Genomic DNA, 13,924 nt, shown 5'->3' on the forward strand with positions numbered 1-13,924 from the left:
ATTATACTGTGTAATGGGCGTATTGAGAGGCTGTGGTTGGCCTGTATGGCTGAACATCTAAGGGTTCTTGACTGTGTTCTGCATTGTCTGCTCAAGGGTTGCAGTGAGTGATCTGTGGTTGGAATTTATTACAGAGATCCACATGCTTATCATGGACTGGAGGGGGGAAGAAAGATGGGCAATGATGGGCACATCCAATCCATATCATTAGCTCATTATTGAGGCAGTAGTTGTGATGTACTAAAGCCTTAGGATATGACTTCACTGGATGGCAATATATACTTTATTGGCCTTCATTGTCCAATGAAGGAATAGTCACAATGAGATCAACACTCCCTGATTTCTGAGCCAAGACTCAGGCTATCTACCATGTGGAACTCCCAAGTCTGCCTGAGTCCCATCTCTCTCAGCCCTGTGGAGTCATTTTTGGGACATGATAGTCCTTCTCCTTTCTCCTGAAGTAGTCAACTCTTCCTCTTGATGACCCAGTTCCACAGCACTAAGTCTCTCAGGTTGAGTACATGCCAGTTTCTAGAGCTGGGTGATCTTCTTGTCCCAAGGCCCCTGTAAAGTTGAGCTCAGTATCGACAATGTCATAGACCACACTGTGATTCTTTTCCTTCTCATGATGAAGAGAGTGTGTATGTGCCATGGTGAGTGAGGCTGGCCTTATGACCATGGAAGGAAGTGGGAGAGAGGCACTCTGTATGTGAAACACCGTGCATCTGCCTGCTTCCTTACTCGGGTGGAGCCTGACTTTAAGTCACAATGGCATCTTCTCACTCCTGACTGATCCCACCTGCTTCCCTCTTGGAGAAGCTTAGAGAGATGTCCTCAGAGACCAGAAAAGGCACCTGCTATGTGGCAGTGCAACTGAGAGTGTAGTGAGAGCTCACCAACGGGGGTGGAGCTGCAGCTAGGGAAAAGCTAGCATCCCTTTGCCACTGGCACTCACCTCAAGGCTCTAAATGCCCATCTTTGGAAGTCCAGAGCACTACTTCCTGTCCTCTCAGTGGTCAGACTAGTGCTAACTGGACATGTCATTCTGCTCTATCCATGCAGATCCAGAGTCAGAGCCCTCAGAATAGATTGCACTTAGCTATGGATCTCTGGCGTCATGTCCCAGGCCCCTCTGGTCCTGGGCATGGTGCACATTGCTCTGCTTTGTGAGTGTGGAGTAGGTGTGAAGGTTTCTGGAAACTATGCAGTTTCTGTGTGCTATGTGTTGACAGGCTTGCCCACATGTAACTGCACTGCTTTGTGTCCGGAGCTCACTCCTGCCTATTGACAGGAGGAGGAGATGAGCAGTATACTTGAAGCATGTAATTTTAGCTCTAAAGAGAGAAGTCTGGAAAATAGACAAAGCTTGTACCCCTATTTGTAGCAATCAGATGTTTTTACTCCACTAAGGTTAAGGATTAGTGTGAGACCCAGCGTGCACCTGGGTGATCTCTGTGACTGGCAGCACTGGCAGTGTGCCTCAGGAAGGTGGAGACACAGAGCTGAACTGTCGGACACACTTCTGGATAGAGTGATGTTAGAACTGAACACTCACAAAGTAAACAAAAGAAAGCTGGGTTTTCCATCAGACTTATTCTGTTGTTGTTGAGATGGAATTTGCATATAATGAGATGCATGGACAGAAGTGTGCCCAGGAATGAGTTTTGTGGTGTGTGCTTAGGTGATGACCCCCAACACCACACAGAGCATCCCCTGTCTGCACATTCCCCATGTGCCCTGCTGAGAATTGCTGTTCTGAAGTGAGGTCCTATGAGGTCACCAGTGACTGTTCCTCTCCACTCAAGGTGGCCTGTGGGGTCATGGCAATCCTGCTCACCCTTGTTTCTCGCTGGCTCTGAGTGGACACATAGTCTGGCTGCCATTTCTTTGCCCTCTGAGAGTGTGGCACCTCTGATGAAGAGCACATGTATTCACCTTTGCGAACGATTGCTGAACCTTCCCCAAGAACTGTGGAATTCACTCCTCTCCAACCGCATGGACAGCCTTCTGTTTTTTCATGTACCTCCAAAATATGTGCCATCTTCTCTGACCCCATCAGCTGTGATAGGACACATGTCTCTGTGGCATTGCATGCCTGGTCGTGGTGACTAAGGACTAAACATCTTTTCATAAGGTTTTTGGCTATTTATATAGCTTCTTTTGTAAATTCCCTGTTCTGTTTTCTTTGCCCATTTTTTTGTGTGTGCAGATGGTGTATGTATATGTGAGAGTGTGGTTGTGGATATATCTGCAAGTGTGTGTGTGCATGCATGCGTGTGTGTGTGTGTGTGTGTGTGTGTGTGTGTGTGTGTGTGTGTGTGTGAAAGTCAGCAGTCAATGCTGAGTCTCATCCTTCATTATTTTCCATCTTATTTGTTTTGAGTCAGGGCCTCTGGTTCTCACTCATTGGTTCAACCAGCTGACCAATGAACTCTGAGCATTTTGTGTTTCTGCCTCCTTCAGCAGTGGGATAACAGGCACACGCTGCCACATTTGCCTTTTACATATGTGTAGGGGCTCTGAACCTGGGTCCTTCTGCTCACATAACAAGCACCTTACCCACTGATCGTATACCCAGCCTCCACTTTGCCTATTTTTACTGATTTTTTTTTAATCATTAATTATTATTACAGGAGGTTTTTCCCCCTACTATACTGTGAATAAGTTTCCTCAGATAGCTTGGGGCTGTTACATCCTTGAAGCCATCTCTCTTGAGACAAAGATGCCTTTGTGGAGCACTTCCTCATTGGAGTCGTCGTCAGATACCACACAAGAAACAGAAAACCCTGTTGCCGTGGGAGCGTCTGCACAGCAGTGTGTGTTTTACAAACTATAGGGGCATGGGGAAATGACTCCTCCAGAGCAGACAAATGTCTCTCAGAGAAGAAAGAAAGGCAGGCTGTCTGTCTCCCTTCCCAGCATCTGTCCATGCACTGTGTCTACTTTCCTGTCACCGTTTTTCAATGTGTAGGTCTGCAGGGCTAACCAGTTGCTATTCTGTAAGCACAATATAAAATTGTCGATCAGTTTTATGTCTGGAGGGTATGTCCCCTGGCTACAGACTTCTGGGTTGAAAGTTCTTGATTAGAGATGCCATTCATATGTATAATACCAAATAGAAAATCACACTGATGCCTGAGGCCACATTCTTTTTTCTTTTTTCCTTTTATTGAAAATAGATTTTCCCCCCTCACATAATATATCCTCAGTGCAGTTTCCCCTTTCTCTTTCTAGTTCTTCTCTACCTCTCCTCCCATCAGAATCCACTTCCTTTCTATCTCTCATTAGAAAAAAACAGGTTTATAAGGGATTATAATATAATTAATATAATATAAAAAGAATACAAAAACTAACACATTGGAGTTGGACAAGAAAAACAGGAGGAAAAGAGCTCAGGAGAAGGCACAAGAATCAGAGATCCACTCATTCACACTCAGGAGCCCCATGAAAACACTAAACTGGAAGATATAATGTGTAGGCAGAAGACCTGGTGCAGACCTGCACAGGCCCTGTGCTTCTGCTCAGTGTCTGAGGTTCAGGAGAGCTTTGATCCTGCTGGTTCAGAGGGCCTTGTTCTCCTGGGGTCCTCCACCCCCTCTGGCTCTTCCACTCTTTCTTCCTCCTCTTCCCTGAGCTCTGAGGGAAAGGGTTTAGGACTGAGTGTTCAAGATCTCTCACTTTCTGAATATCTGGCTGTGGGTCTCTGTATTTGTGCCCAGCTGCTGCAGGAGGAAGCTGCTCTGATGATGACAGAGCAAGGTGCTGATGTAGGAGTATAGCAGAATATCATTAGGAGTCATTTTCTGCTACTGTTTTTTTTAGAACAGTAGAATTTGGTTTCAACCTAGTTCCTTGAGCTGTATAGTCTCTGGTTCTTGATCACTCAAGCAGTGTCAGGTGTGGGTTCCACCTCACAGAGCGGGCCTTAAGTCACATCAGGCAGTGGTTGGTGACTCCCACAGGCTCTGTGCCACCATTGCACTAGCATGTCTTGCAAACAGGAAACCATTGTAGATGAAAGGGTTTGCGGCTAGTTTGGTGTTTCTGTTTCTCTTTTGGTTGCGTGCAGAGTAGCTCACTGTACCAAAGACGCTAGAACATAGGAATGAAGGCTCCATGTAGGCACCAGCTCAACTTCTCCATGTCCAATGAGTCACATAGGTGTTTTCTTCAGCAGTGAGGCCTTGTCAGTTTGTGGAGAGAAATATATAGTCTTGGTAACAGCCTATGTTGTTTGTGGATTCCCGTGGGTCCCCTTTAGCTAACAACTCAATTAGATGTAACCAAATCCCAGCATTAGAAGCTTCATTTGGTGACAAGAGATGGCTAGTTGGGTCTCTCTCTCTCTCTCTCTCTCTCTCCATAATTTGGAAGTTCCATTTAGATTGCATTCACATATGTAAGTACTTTAGGAAGTTTCCACTGTATTAGGTTTCCATACTATCCCTCAAATGGCCCTTAATTTTAGATATCTCTTCCCATATTATCTCCCACTGTGCCCCCTCTTGACCCTCCCATTTCAGCCTCCTCCATCTATCCATAACTATATATTCTGTTTCCCTTTCCTAATGAGATATATCTGTCTCTACTAGCCCTTTACTCTATCCCAACCCTCTTTGGTTCTATAGATTGTAGCTTGGTTATCATTGACTTAATAGCTAATATCTACATATAAGTAAATACATATCAAATTTGTCTTTCTGCTTCAGAGATACCTCACTTGGGATGATTTTTTTTTTTAGTTCCATCCATTTACCTGCACATTTCATGGTTTCATTTTTTTAATGGCTGAGTAATATCCCATTGTGTGGATGAACCATGTTTTCTTTAGCCATTCTTTTGTTGAGGGAAATTTAGGTGGTTTTCAATTTCTGGCTTTTTGAATAGAGCAGCAATGAACATGGTTGATCAAATGTCTCTGTGGTAGGATGAAGTATTTTTGGGGGGAGGTATATGCCCAAGAGTGGTATAGCTGGATTTTCAGGTAGACTGAGTCTCATCTGTAGCAGGAATCTTAAAAGGTCTTATTAATAAAATCAAACCTGAGGCCAGTTATTGGGGTGAACACTGGAAAATCAGAGAGCCAGAACAAGCCACAGCTACCTCACCTTGCCAGATCCTCAGCTCATCTTGTTTCCTCAGACTGGAAGCCTCTGTGTCCTCATCCAGAATGAATCTCAGCTTAACTGTGTTGCTAAAGGCCTAAAAGCTTAACCAGCCAAATGCTTAACCAGCCAAATGCTTAACCAGCCAAATGCTTAACCAGTCAAATGCTTCTAGTTTCTGGTCCTCACGCCTTATATATCTTTCTGCTTTCTGCCTCACTCCCTGGGATTAAAGGCTCACTTTCTGGGGTTAAAGGCATGAGTCACCATGCTTGGCTGTATCCTTGAACATATGGATTTCTGCCTCTGGAATGCTAGGATTAAAGGCGTGTGCTACCACTGCCTATCCTCTACGTTTAATATTGTAGCTGTTCTGTCTCTGACCCCAGATAAGTTTATTAGGGTGCACAATATTTCGGGGAACACAATACCACCTCACTCATCTCCAAAGAACTACCACACTGGTTTCCACAGTGGCTGTATAAGTTTGAATTCCGACTACCAATGAATGAGTGTCCTCCTTACTCCACATCTTCAACAGCATGAGTTGACACTTGTTTTATTGATCTTAGCCATTATGGCAGGTGCAAGATGAAATCTCAAAGTAGATTTGATTGGCATTTCCCCAATGGTTAAGGATGTTGAACATTTCTTTAAGTGCTTCTCAGCCATTTGAGATTCTTCTTTTGAGAAATCTCTGATTATATCTATGCCCCACTTAAAATTGTCTTTTGTTTTATTGATATCTAGTTTCTTGAGCTCTCTTTATATGTATATACATATATAGAATGTTATATATATGCATATATAGTATGCTAGCTCTCAGATGTGTAGTTGGTAAAAATAATTTCTCATTCTGTAGGCTGTCACTTTGTATGGATGATGGATCGTTTGCTATGCAGAAACTTCTCAGTTTCTTCAGGTCCCATTTATTAATTGTTGATCTTAGCATCTGTGTTGATGGCGTTATGTTCAGAAAGTCTTTTCCCATGCCAATGAGTTCAAGGCTATTGCTCACTTTCTCTTCTATTAGGTTCAATGTATCTGGTTTTAGGTTGAGATCTTTACTCCATTTGGAGTTAAGTTTTGTTTAGGGTGAGAAATATAGATCTACTTACATTATTCTACATGCAGCCATCCAGTTTGACCAGCACCATTTGTTGAAGAGGCTGTATTTTTCCAGTATGTGTTTCTGGCATTATTTTAAAAACAAAACAAAATAAAACAGGTGTCCATAGGTGTTTGGATTTGTATTTGGGTCTTCAGTTGAATTCCATTGACAGCGTTTCTGGTTTTGTGCCAGTACTTTGCTGGTTTTATTACTACAGCTTTGTAGTATTGCAATCGAGGGTGATGAGACCTCCTGAACTTCATTTATTATTCAGGATTGTTTTAGCTACCCTGAGTTTTTATGTTTCCATATGAAAATTGCCCTTTCAAAATCTGTGAAGAATTGTGCTGGAATTTTGAGGGGATTGCATTGAATCTGTAGATTGCTTTTGGTAGGATGACCATTTTTACTATATTAATCCTATCAATCTACGAGCATGAGAGGTCTTTCCATCTTCTGATATATTCTTTAATTTCTTTTTTCAATGTCTTAAAGTTTTTTTTTTTTTTTTTTTTGGTTTTTCGAGACAGGGTTTCTCTGTGTAGCTTTGCCCCTTTCCTGGGACTCACTTGGTAGCCCAGGCTGGCCTCGAACTCAAAGAGATCCGCCTGGCTCTGCCTCCCGAGTGCTGGGATTAAAGGCATGCACCACCACCGCCCAGCGTCTTAAAGTTTTTAATCATACAAGTCTTTCACTTGCTTGGTTAGAGTTACCCCAAGATATCTTATAATATTTGAGGCTATTGTGAAGGGTGTTGTTTCCCTGATTTCTTTCTCAGTCCATTTGTCATTTGTGTATAGGAGGGATACTGATTTTTGTGAGTTAATTTTATATTCAGCAACTTTGCAGAAGTTGTTTTTCAGTTGTAAGGGTTTCCTGGTGAAGTTTTTAGGCTCATTGTCATATCATCTGCAAATAAAGATACTTGCTATTTATATCCCCCTGATCTCTTATAGTTGTCTTATTGCTCTGTCTTAAGTACTATATTGAATAGTAAGGAGAGAGAGGACAACCTTGTCTCGTTCCTGATTTTAGTGGAATTGCTTTGAGTTGACATTGGCTATGAGCTTGTTGTAAATTGCCTTTATTATGTTGAGGTATGTCCCTTGTGTTCCTAATCTATCCAGGACTTTTATCATGAAGGGGTATTGTATTTTGTCACAGGCCTTTTCTGTATCTAATGAAGTGATCATGTGTTTTTTGTCTTACAGTTTGTTTATGTGGTGGGTTACTTTTATCGATTTACTTATGTTGAACCTGGCATTTCTGGGATGAAGCCTACTTAATAATGGTAGATGATCTTCTTGATATGTTCTTGGATTTGGTTTGTGAATGCTTTATTGAATATTTTTGCATCTATGTTCACAAAAGTTGGTCTGTAATTCTCTTTCATTGGTGGATCTTTATGTGGTTTGCTGATTAGGGCAACTGTGGCCTTATAAAGCAAATTGGGCAATGTTCCTTCGGATTCTATTTTGTGGAATAATTTGAGGAGTATTAGGGTTAACTCTTCTTTGAAAGTCTCATAGAATTCTACATTAAAACCATCTGGCCTTGGGCCTTTTCTGGTTAGGAGACTTTAAATGACTGCTTCTATTTCACCAGGGGTTATAGGTCTGTTTAAATTGTTTATCTGATCTTGATTTAACTTTGGTAAGTGGTGTGTATCAAGTAAATTATCTATTTCTTTTAGCTTTTCTAATTTGGCCGAGTGGAGCTAGTTTCAGTATGTCCTTGTGATTTTTGAACTTCCTTGGTGTCTGTTATGTCCCACTTTCATTTCTAACTTTGTTAATTCAGTTCTTCTCTCTCCTTTTATTTCATTTGGATAAGGGCTTGTCAATCTTACTGATTTTCTCAAAGAACCAATTCTTTGTTTCATTGATTCTTTGTATTTGCTGTTTCTGTTTCATTTCATTCTGATGTTAGGCCTGAGTTAATTCTCTCTTGCCATCTCCTTCCTTTGGGTGTGATTTCTTTTGTTTGCTGTAGAGCCTTCAAGTGTGCTGTGAAGTTACTAGTATGAGAGCTCTTCAGCTGTTTTGGGTAGGCACTTAGTTCTATACACTTACCTCTTAGAACAGCCTTCATTTCCTGTGTTTTCTTGGGTGTGGTCAACCTTTTAGGTTGGAGCTTTCCTTCTAGCACCTTCCATAAAGCTGGATTTGTAGACAGATATTGCTTAAATTTGTTTTTTTTTAATCATGGAATATCTTATTTTCTACATCTATTGTGTTGAAAGTTTTACTAGGTAAAACTTTACAGTGGTCCAGGCTGGCATCTGTAGTCTCTTAGAGTCTGCAGCACATCTCTTCGGCTTTAGGTTAGGGAATTTTCTTCTATGGTTTTGTTGAAAATATTTTCTGTTCCCTTGACCTGGGTTTCTTTTCTTTCTTCTATTCCTATTATTCTTATATTTCATCTTTTCATAGTGTTCCATATTTCACGGATGTTTTGTGTCAGAAATTTTTCAGATTTAACATTTTCTTTGAGATATCCATTTCTTCTATTGAGTTTTCAATACTTGAGATTCTGTTTTCCATCCCTTGTGTTCTGTTGATGAGGCTTGCCTCTGAGGTTCCTGGTCAAATTCCTAAAGTTCTCATTTCAATATTTCCTTCAGTTTGGGTTTTCTTTATTGATTATATTTCTACTTTCAGGTCTTGAATTGTTTTATTCATTTCCTTCTAGTGTTTGTTTGTGTTTTCATAGATTTCCTTGAGGGATTTATTAATTTCCCCTTTATAGACCTCTACCATATTCATCAAGGCTGTTTTAAGGTCTTTTTCTTGTGTTTCAGCTATGTTGGAACACTCAGGACATGTTGTGGTAGGGTTGCTGGGCTCTACTGGAGACATATTGTTCTTGCTGTTATTGATTGTGTTTTTATGCTGGTGTCTAGGCATCTGCAACCAAGAAGATTGTAATTGTAGGTGCTTATACCTGTTCTTGTCTTTGTTGGGTGGGTATTTTGTTCCTTGGTTTCTGTTGCACTCTTGATTTTTAGGAGAGTGTAGTGGTTGTGTTGCCTGATAGGAAATTCTTCTGGGATCCTGATAGGGGTGGCCACTGGGGGTTCCAGGTAAAATGTGTTTCTGGGTATTGGAAACTGATACTTAGGAATCAGGTGGACCGGGGGTTGCTGAAGAGTTCACAAGAGGGAGAAAAGCAGTGTTCTACCAGGATCTGTGAAATTCCCTGGGAATGGGAGCAGAGAACGAGAAAGGCCACAGCAGTGGGTCTGCTACAGAGTTGGGGATGAGACTTGGGGACTGGACTTGGAGGAATGCAGGGAGAGGTGAAGACCTGCAGTTAGCCTACTTGTTTCTCTGGTCAAAGTGGCCTTAGGGTTCCCAGAGAGTGTCTTTTGAAGTTGGGGGCTGGGACAAATCGATGAGTGGGAAACCAGTGTGACCCACTGGAGATGGGGTTGGGATGGAGGGACTCTGCAGCAGGTGTTCTGCTGCAGAGCTGGAAATGAGACTGGGGGATTGGGTTTGGAGGAGTGGAGGGAGGGGTGACAATCTACAGTTAGCCTAGCTACTTCTGGACATTTCTTTAACAACGATGTGGCCTGCCCAACCCTGCCTCTCAGGTTGTGGAGGTTCTGTGTACTGTAATCTTCCCATTGTGCAGTGTTTGCTGTTTTCAGACTCGCCCCCGATTGCCTGCTTCTGGCCTGTGGTTAAGCCTTTTCATAGGTTTTCTTCTGTCTTTCGTTCCTTCTGTGTCCCGGCTGAGTTTATACCTGCCTGTGTCGTCCTGCCTGAGTATCCTCAGTCATACTCTCTCCTTGTTGGGGGTCCTGGTCAAGTTTCAACTCCCTTGTGTGCAAGCCACTTTACCCTGTGCTGGGCTCTGTGCATGCAGGAATGGAACCACGTTAACTGATCCCTCGAGAGGGTTTCCCAGCACCAGCTAAATTTCTGTATTATCCTGATCCTGTCTTGGTATTGATCTTTCATGAATACTGTCTTTTGGTGTCCCTTCCTTGAAGATGTGGCCTTGAGGGTTTTTAGTGTCCTGCTGATGGGGCTCTATGAGATCTCTGATAATGGCAGCAGGGACTCCCAGCATGCCCTGATACACATCCTGTCCCTTCTTGGCCCTGGGCAGTTCTCCTTTCACATGACATCATCACTTCATGTCATACACAGTATACTTGTGCATACACTTCTGGGGGCCTGCCATAGCCCCTCAGTATGCTATATCCTTCAACTCCAGTCACCACCTATGACCCCAGACATCTGAGCTTGGGGGAATTTTCCTGCACTTAACCTCACACTGAGGTCTAGAAGTTGTTCAGAAGCAAAACTGGGCAGATCTGTCTGTGATGGAGGATGTCTGACAACCTGCAGTTCTATAATGAGTAGGCCTGAGACCAATGGGGTCTTGCTTCAGAGGAGGGAGGGAGAGAGACAGAGACAGAGAGATGAGAGAGAGAGAGAGAGAGAGAGAGAGAGAGAGAGAGAGAGAGAGACCCACAGAGAAGCACCTGGTAGGCCTGGGATAGTGTTTGTGTAGGGTTTCTCATTGTAAAAGTGCTACATCGCTACTGTTAGTTGAATAAAGAAGCCCAAAGCAGATAGAGCAGGCGGACCCAAGTTTAGGTCTGTGTTGAAGTAAGCTGGTCCCCGTCCATAGACCCACTCCTGTCTCATAACCAAGGGGCCTTGTCTTTCCCATAGTGTCAGAGGGCTATTGGGGGTGCTGGGGAATATGGAGGTGTGGTGAATATTCATATATTGGTGAAATTATTAAGGCCACTCCACGTAGTTAAAAGGGAGGTTTATTTTGAGGGGTAACTTACAAGTGAATGGATAGTTTACAGAGTCTGGGAAAGGTGTGGCGCAGTCCGGCAGTGTTCTCTGGAGAACTCTGCTTGGTCTACCTCCAGCGCCCAGAGTCCAGGAACCAATAGAGCTGCCGGCACCTCTGGATCTCGCTCGGGTCTTCAGGGTCCTCTCTTGGCCCTGCCTTGTAGGTGTGACAGTTACCGAACCCTCAATGGGGGTTGAAACTTCCAGATCAAGGTTGGAATGGCTACCCACTACATTCATATTCAAACACAACTAGTGTGTAAAAGGTCTTTTGAAAAACATCACCTTCCTGTCTTACATTTGGTATCCCTCCTGCCCTCCTGCACAGACGTTAGCTAGAACTATCCTGCTTTACATTTGGTGACCCCCATCCCCTGCCCTTCCTGCACAGATGTTAGCTAGAACTATCCTCCTGCTTTACATTTGGTGACCCCCATCCCCTGCCCTTCCTGCGCAGATGTTGGCTAGAGCTGTCCCTGCTCAGGGTGAAGGTTAGAGGCTGGCTCTGGGAGCAGAACATAGGTGGAGGCTGGAGGACCCCTGCAGTGGTGTGTGACCCATGCCTCCTTCCACTGGGCCCTGGCCTAGAAGAAGGTTCTAGGCCCCAGGCAGTGACAATACCCGAGTCTCTGTGTGTGTGCTCCTTCCCGGCAAGTGTTGGATTGTCTGGCTGTGTGGGGAATCTGCTTTTTGAGCTTGCTTCACTTTACACACAGCACAGGGGCCACCAGGTTCTGTACGTATGCAAGACACATTGTCAAGCTGGTCAGAGTGCTTGGCTGAAGTTTTTCTCCATGAGTCTCAGGAAATATGACAACTGTCTTCTTCTGCAGCATCTGAGTGGGATAGGTGGAGCGGGACAGTGAGCGTAAACCCAAGCCTGTAACTTCTCTCTGTTCTAGGAGAGACAGACACAGCTTGTCAACATTTGCTGATAACCTGAAGGATTGCTGAGGAGATGCTAACTCTTCCTCAGCTGAACCTGTAGTTATTGTGAGGCCTTCTCCTCTCCTTCCCTGGGCAGGCAGTCAGTCAGTCAGTCAGTCCTTCCTTCTCTGTGAGCTCCATGTCCAGCTAAACACCAAAAAGTTCCTCCCAAAGCCAGGCTACTTGTTAAGCCATGTAGCTGATCAGCTGTGACTTGTCTGTGCCCCTAGACACACTCCTGTGGCGTCTCCTGAAGGATCTGCAGCAGCAAGCTGAAGTGGACCGCCTGGGCCCCCTGAAGTTGGAGGAGATGGCAGACTCAATTGCTGGAGCCACACAAGGCGATCCTTCCGAGGGAAGCCAAGATGGCCATGGGAGAGAGGCCGAGGGACAGCTGAGAGAGCGGACAGATACCCCAGAAGCGGTGCTTCAAGGTGACCTCCTGCTCCTTGGGTCCTTTGCAGCTGGGTGGCCACAGGGAAGGGAAGAAGCCACAGGGAGGGGCTGGGGGAATGGGGAGTCTGGAGAAGGAGTGAGACTATGCCATGCAGAGGGGAGGAAGCCATGGGGAGGCAGTATAGGGAGGTGGTGAGGCCACAGGAAGGGGAGGGAGCCACGGGCAGGGGAGGGAGCTATGGGGAGGGGAGAATCCTACTCACCAGGCCATAATGCATCCTTTCTGCTGGAGAGATAGATTTATGTTAAAGATTTTTTATCTGTTTGAACTTTTACCTCTAAAAGCTTTCTTAACAGACTAAGCTTACCAGAGCAATTATGTTGAATGGCAAATTGCTCTCAGGGAGGAGGTTTGATTCCTGCGTGCTGAGGTTCAGAATTAGGAAAACCTGGGAGTGATGGGAGGATGTCTTTGTTTGGGTCATGCCAGTATGCACTGTCAAATATTTGAACAATAAACTGAAAAGGGTTCATTCAACTGTCTGCATCTACTTCTGAGGATACTGGGAGCAGCAGCCAACATCACCCCGCTCTTACCTGGAGCAGCTGCTCAAGGCAGGCAGGCCTCTGAGGCTCTGAGCTCTGAACATGGTCGGCACATAAAATCCCATTGAAAACCAGATGTGAGGTGCACTCCTCTCCTCTGTGGACTGGAACAGAGGCAAGTCACCAGTGTCAAAGGGGAGACCAAGCATAGGAGAATCTAGGCAGTCCCCTAGGAGTTGAGGAATGTGCTCTGAGTTACACCGCCTTGGGCATCTGCTCTGGTTAGACTCCAGCATCTGATACAAGCTGGAGCCATCTGGGAGGAGAGAACCTCAGTTGAGAAGATGCCTCCATCAGACTGGCCTGTAACAAAACTCAAGAGCATTATTTTGATTAATGATCGATGTGGAGGAGCACAGCCTCCTGTGGATGGCGCCACCCCTGGACAGGGGGTTTGGAGTTGTATAAAAAAGTAAGCTAGGAGAGCCATGACTAGCAATCCTGTAAGCAGTGTTCCTCTGTGATCCTGCTTCCTTCACTTCCTGCCCAGAAGTTCTGACTTCCTCAATGACAGACTGTAAACTATAAGATGAAAGAAGCTCTTTCTTCCCCAGGTTGCTTTTGGCCATGCTGTTTTCTATCAGCAATAGAAAAACGAAACAAAACAAAACAAAACAACCAAAAAACCCAACCTAGAACAGCATCCCTTTGGCCAGAGGAATAACCCACACCATCTTTAATATGGAGTAGCTTGGGTAGACTTGTCTGTTTTTATAACTGTTATCTATGATGAGGCACTGGGGTCCTTTGAGCTATGGCAAACACTGAAGATTCTATGCAGGTCTATCTGGAAAGCTAGGGGAGGTACCTGTGAATGATGCTGCGTCTAAGCCTGCTTAGCAAAACCTTCCTCTGTTCTGCACTTTATAAGGTTACTCTGTGGTAGGAATGTGGTCAAGGTCATCTCGCCATGCACAGGGACACCTTGTAAGGACATCTTTCAGGGACCTGGACAACAT

At 44.4% G+C, this 13,924-nt stretch overlaps 1 protein-coding gene across 4 annotated transcripts in view; it reads left to right on the forward strand.

Moving 5' to 3' along the window:
- Ptprn2 (protein tyrosine phosphatase receptor type N2) overlaps positions 1-13,924 on the forward strand; it is a 738,491-nt gene that overhangs the window by 305,837 nt on the left and 418,730 nt on the right. For all 4 annotated transcript variants that reach the window (XM_052739188.1, XM_052739186.1, XM_052739187.1 and 1 more), the window contains one exon: positions 12,194-12,397. In XM_052739188.1, the coding sequence (XP_052595148.1) occupies positions 12,194-12,397 (204 nt within the window). The remainder of the gene's footprint in view (positions 1-12,193; positions 12,398-13,924) is intronic.

Source organism: Peromyscus californicus, unplaced genomic scaffold, assembly GCF_007827085.1.
Source record: "Peromyscus californicus insignis strain IS unplaced genomic scaffold, ASM782708v3 Scaffold_15__1_contigs__length_86483966, whole genome shotgun sequence".
Classification (NCBI taxonomy): Eukaryota; Metazoa; Chordata; class Mammalia; order Rodentia; family Cricetidae; genus Peromyscus; species Peromyscus californicus.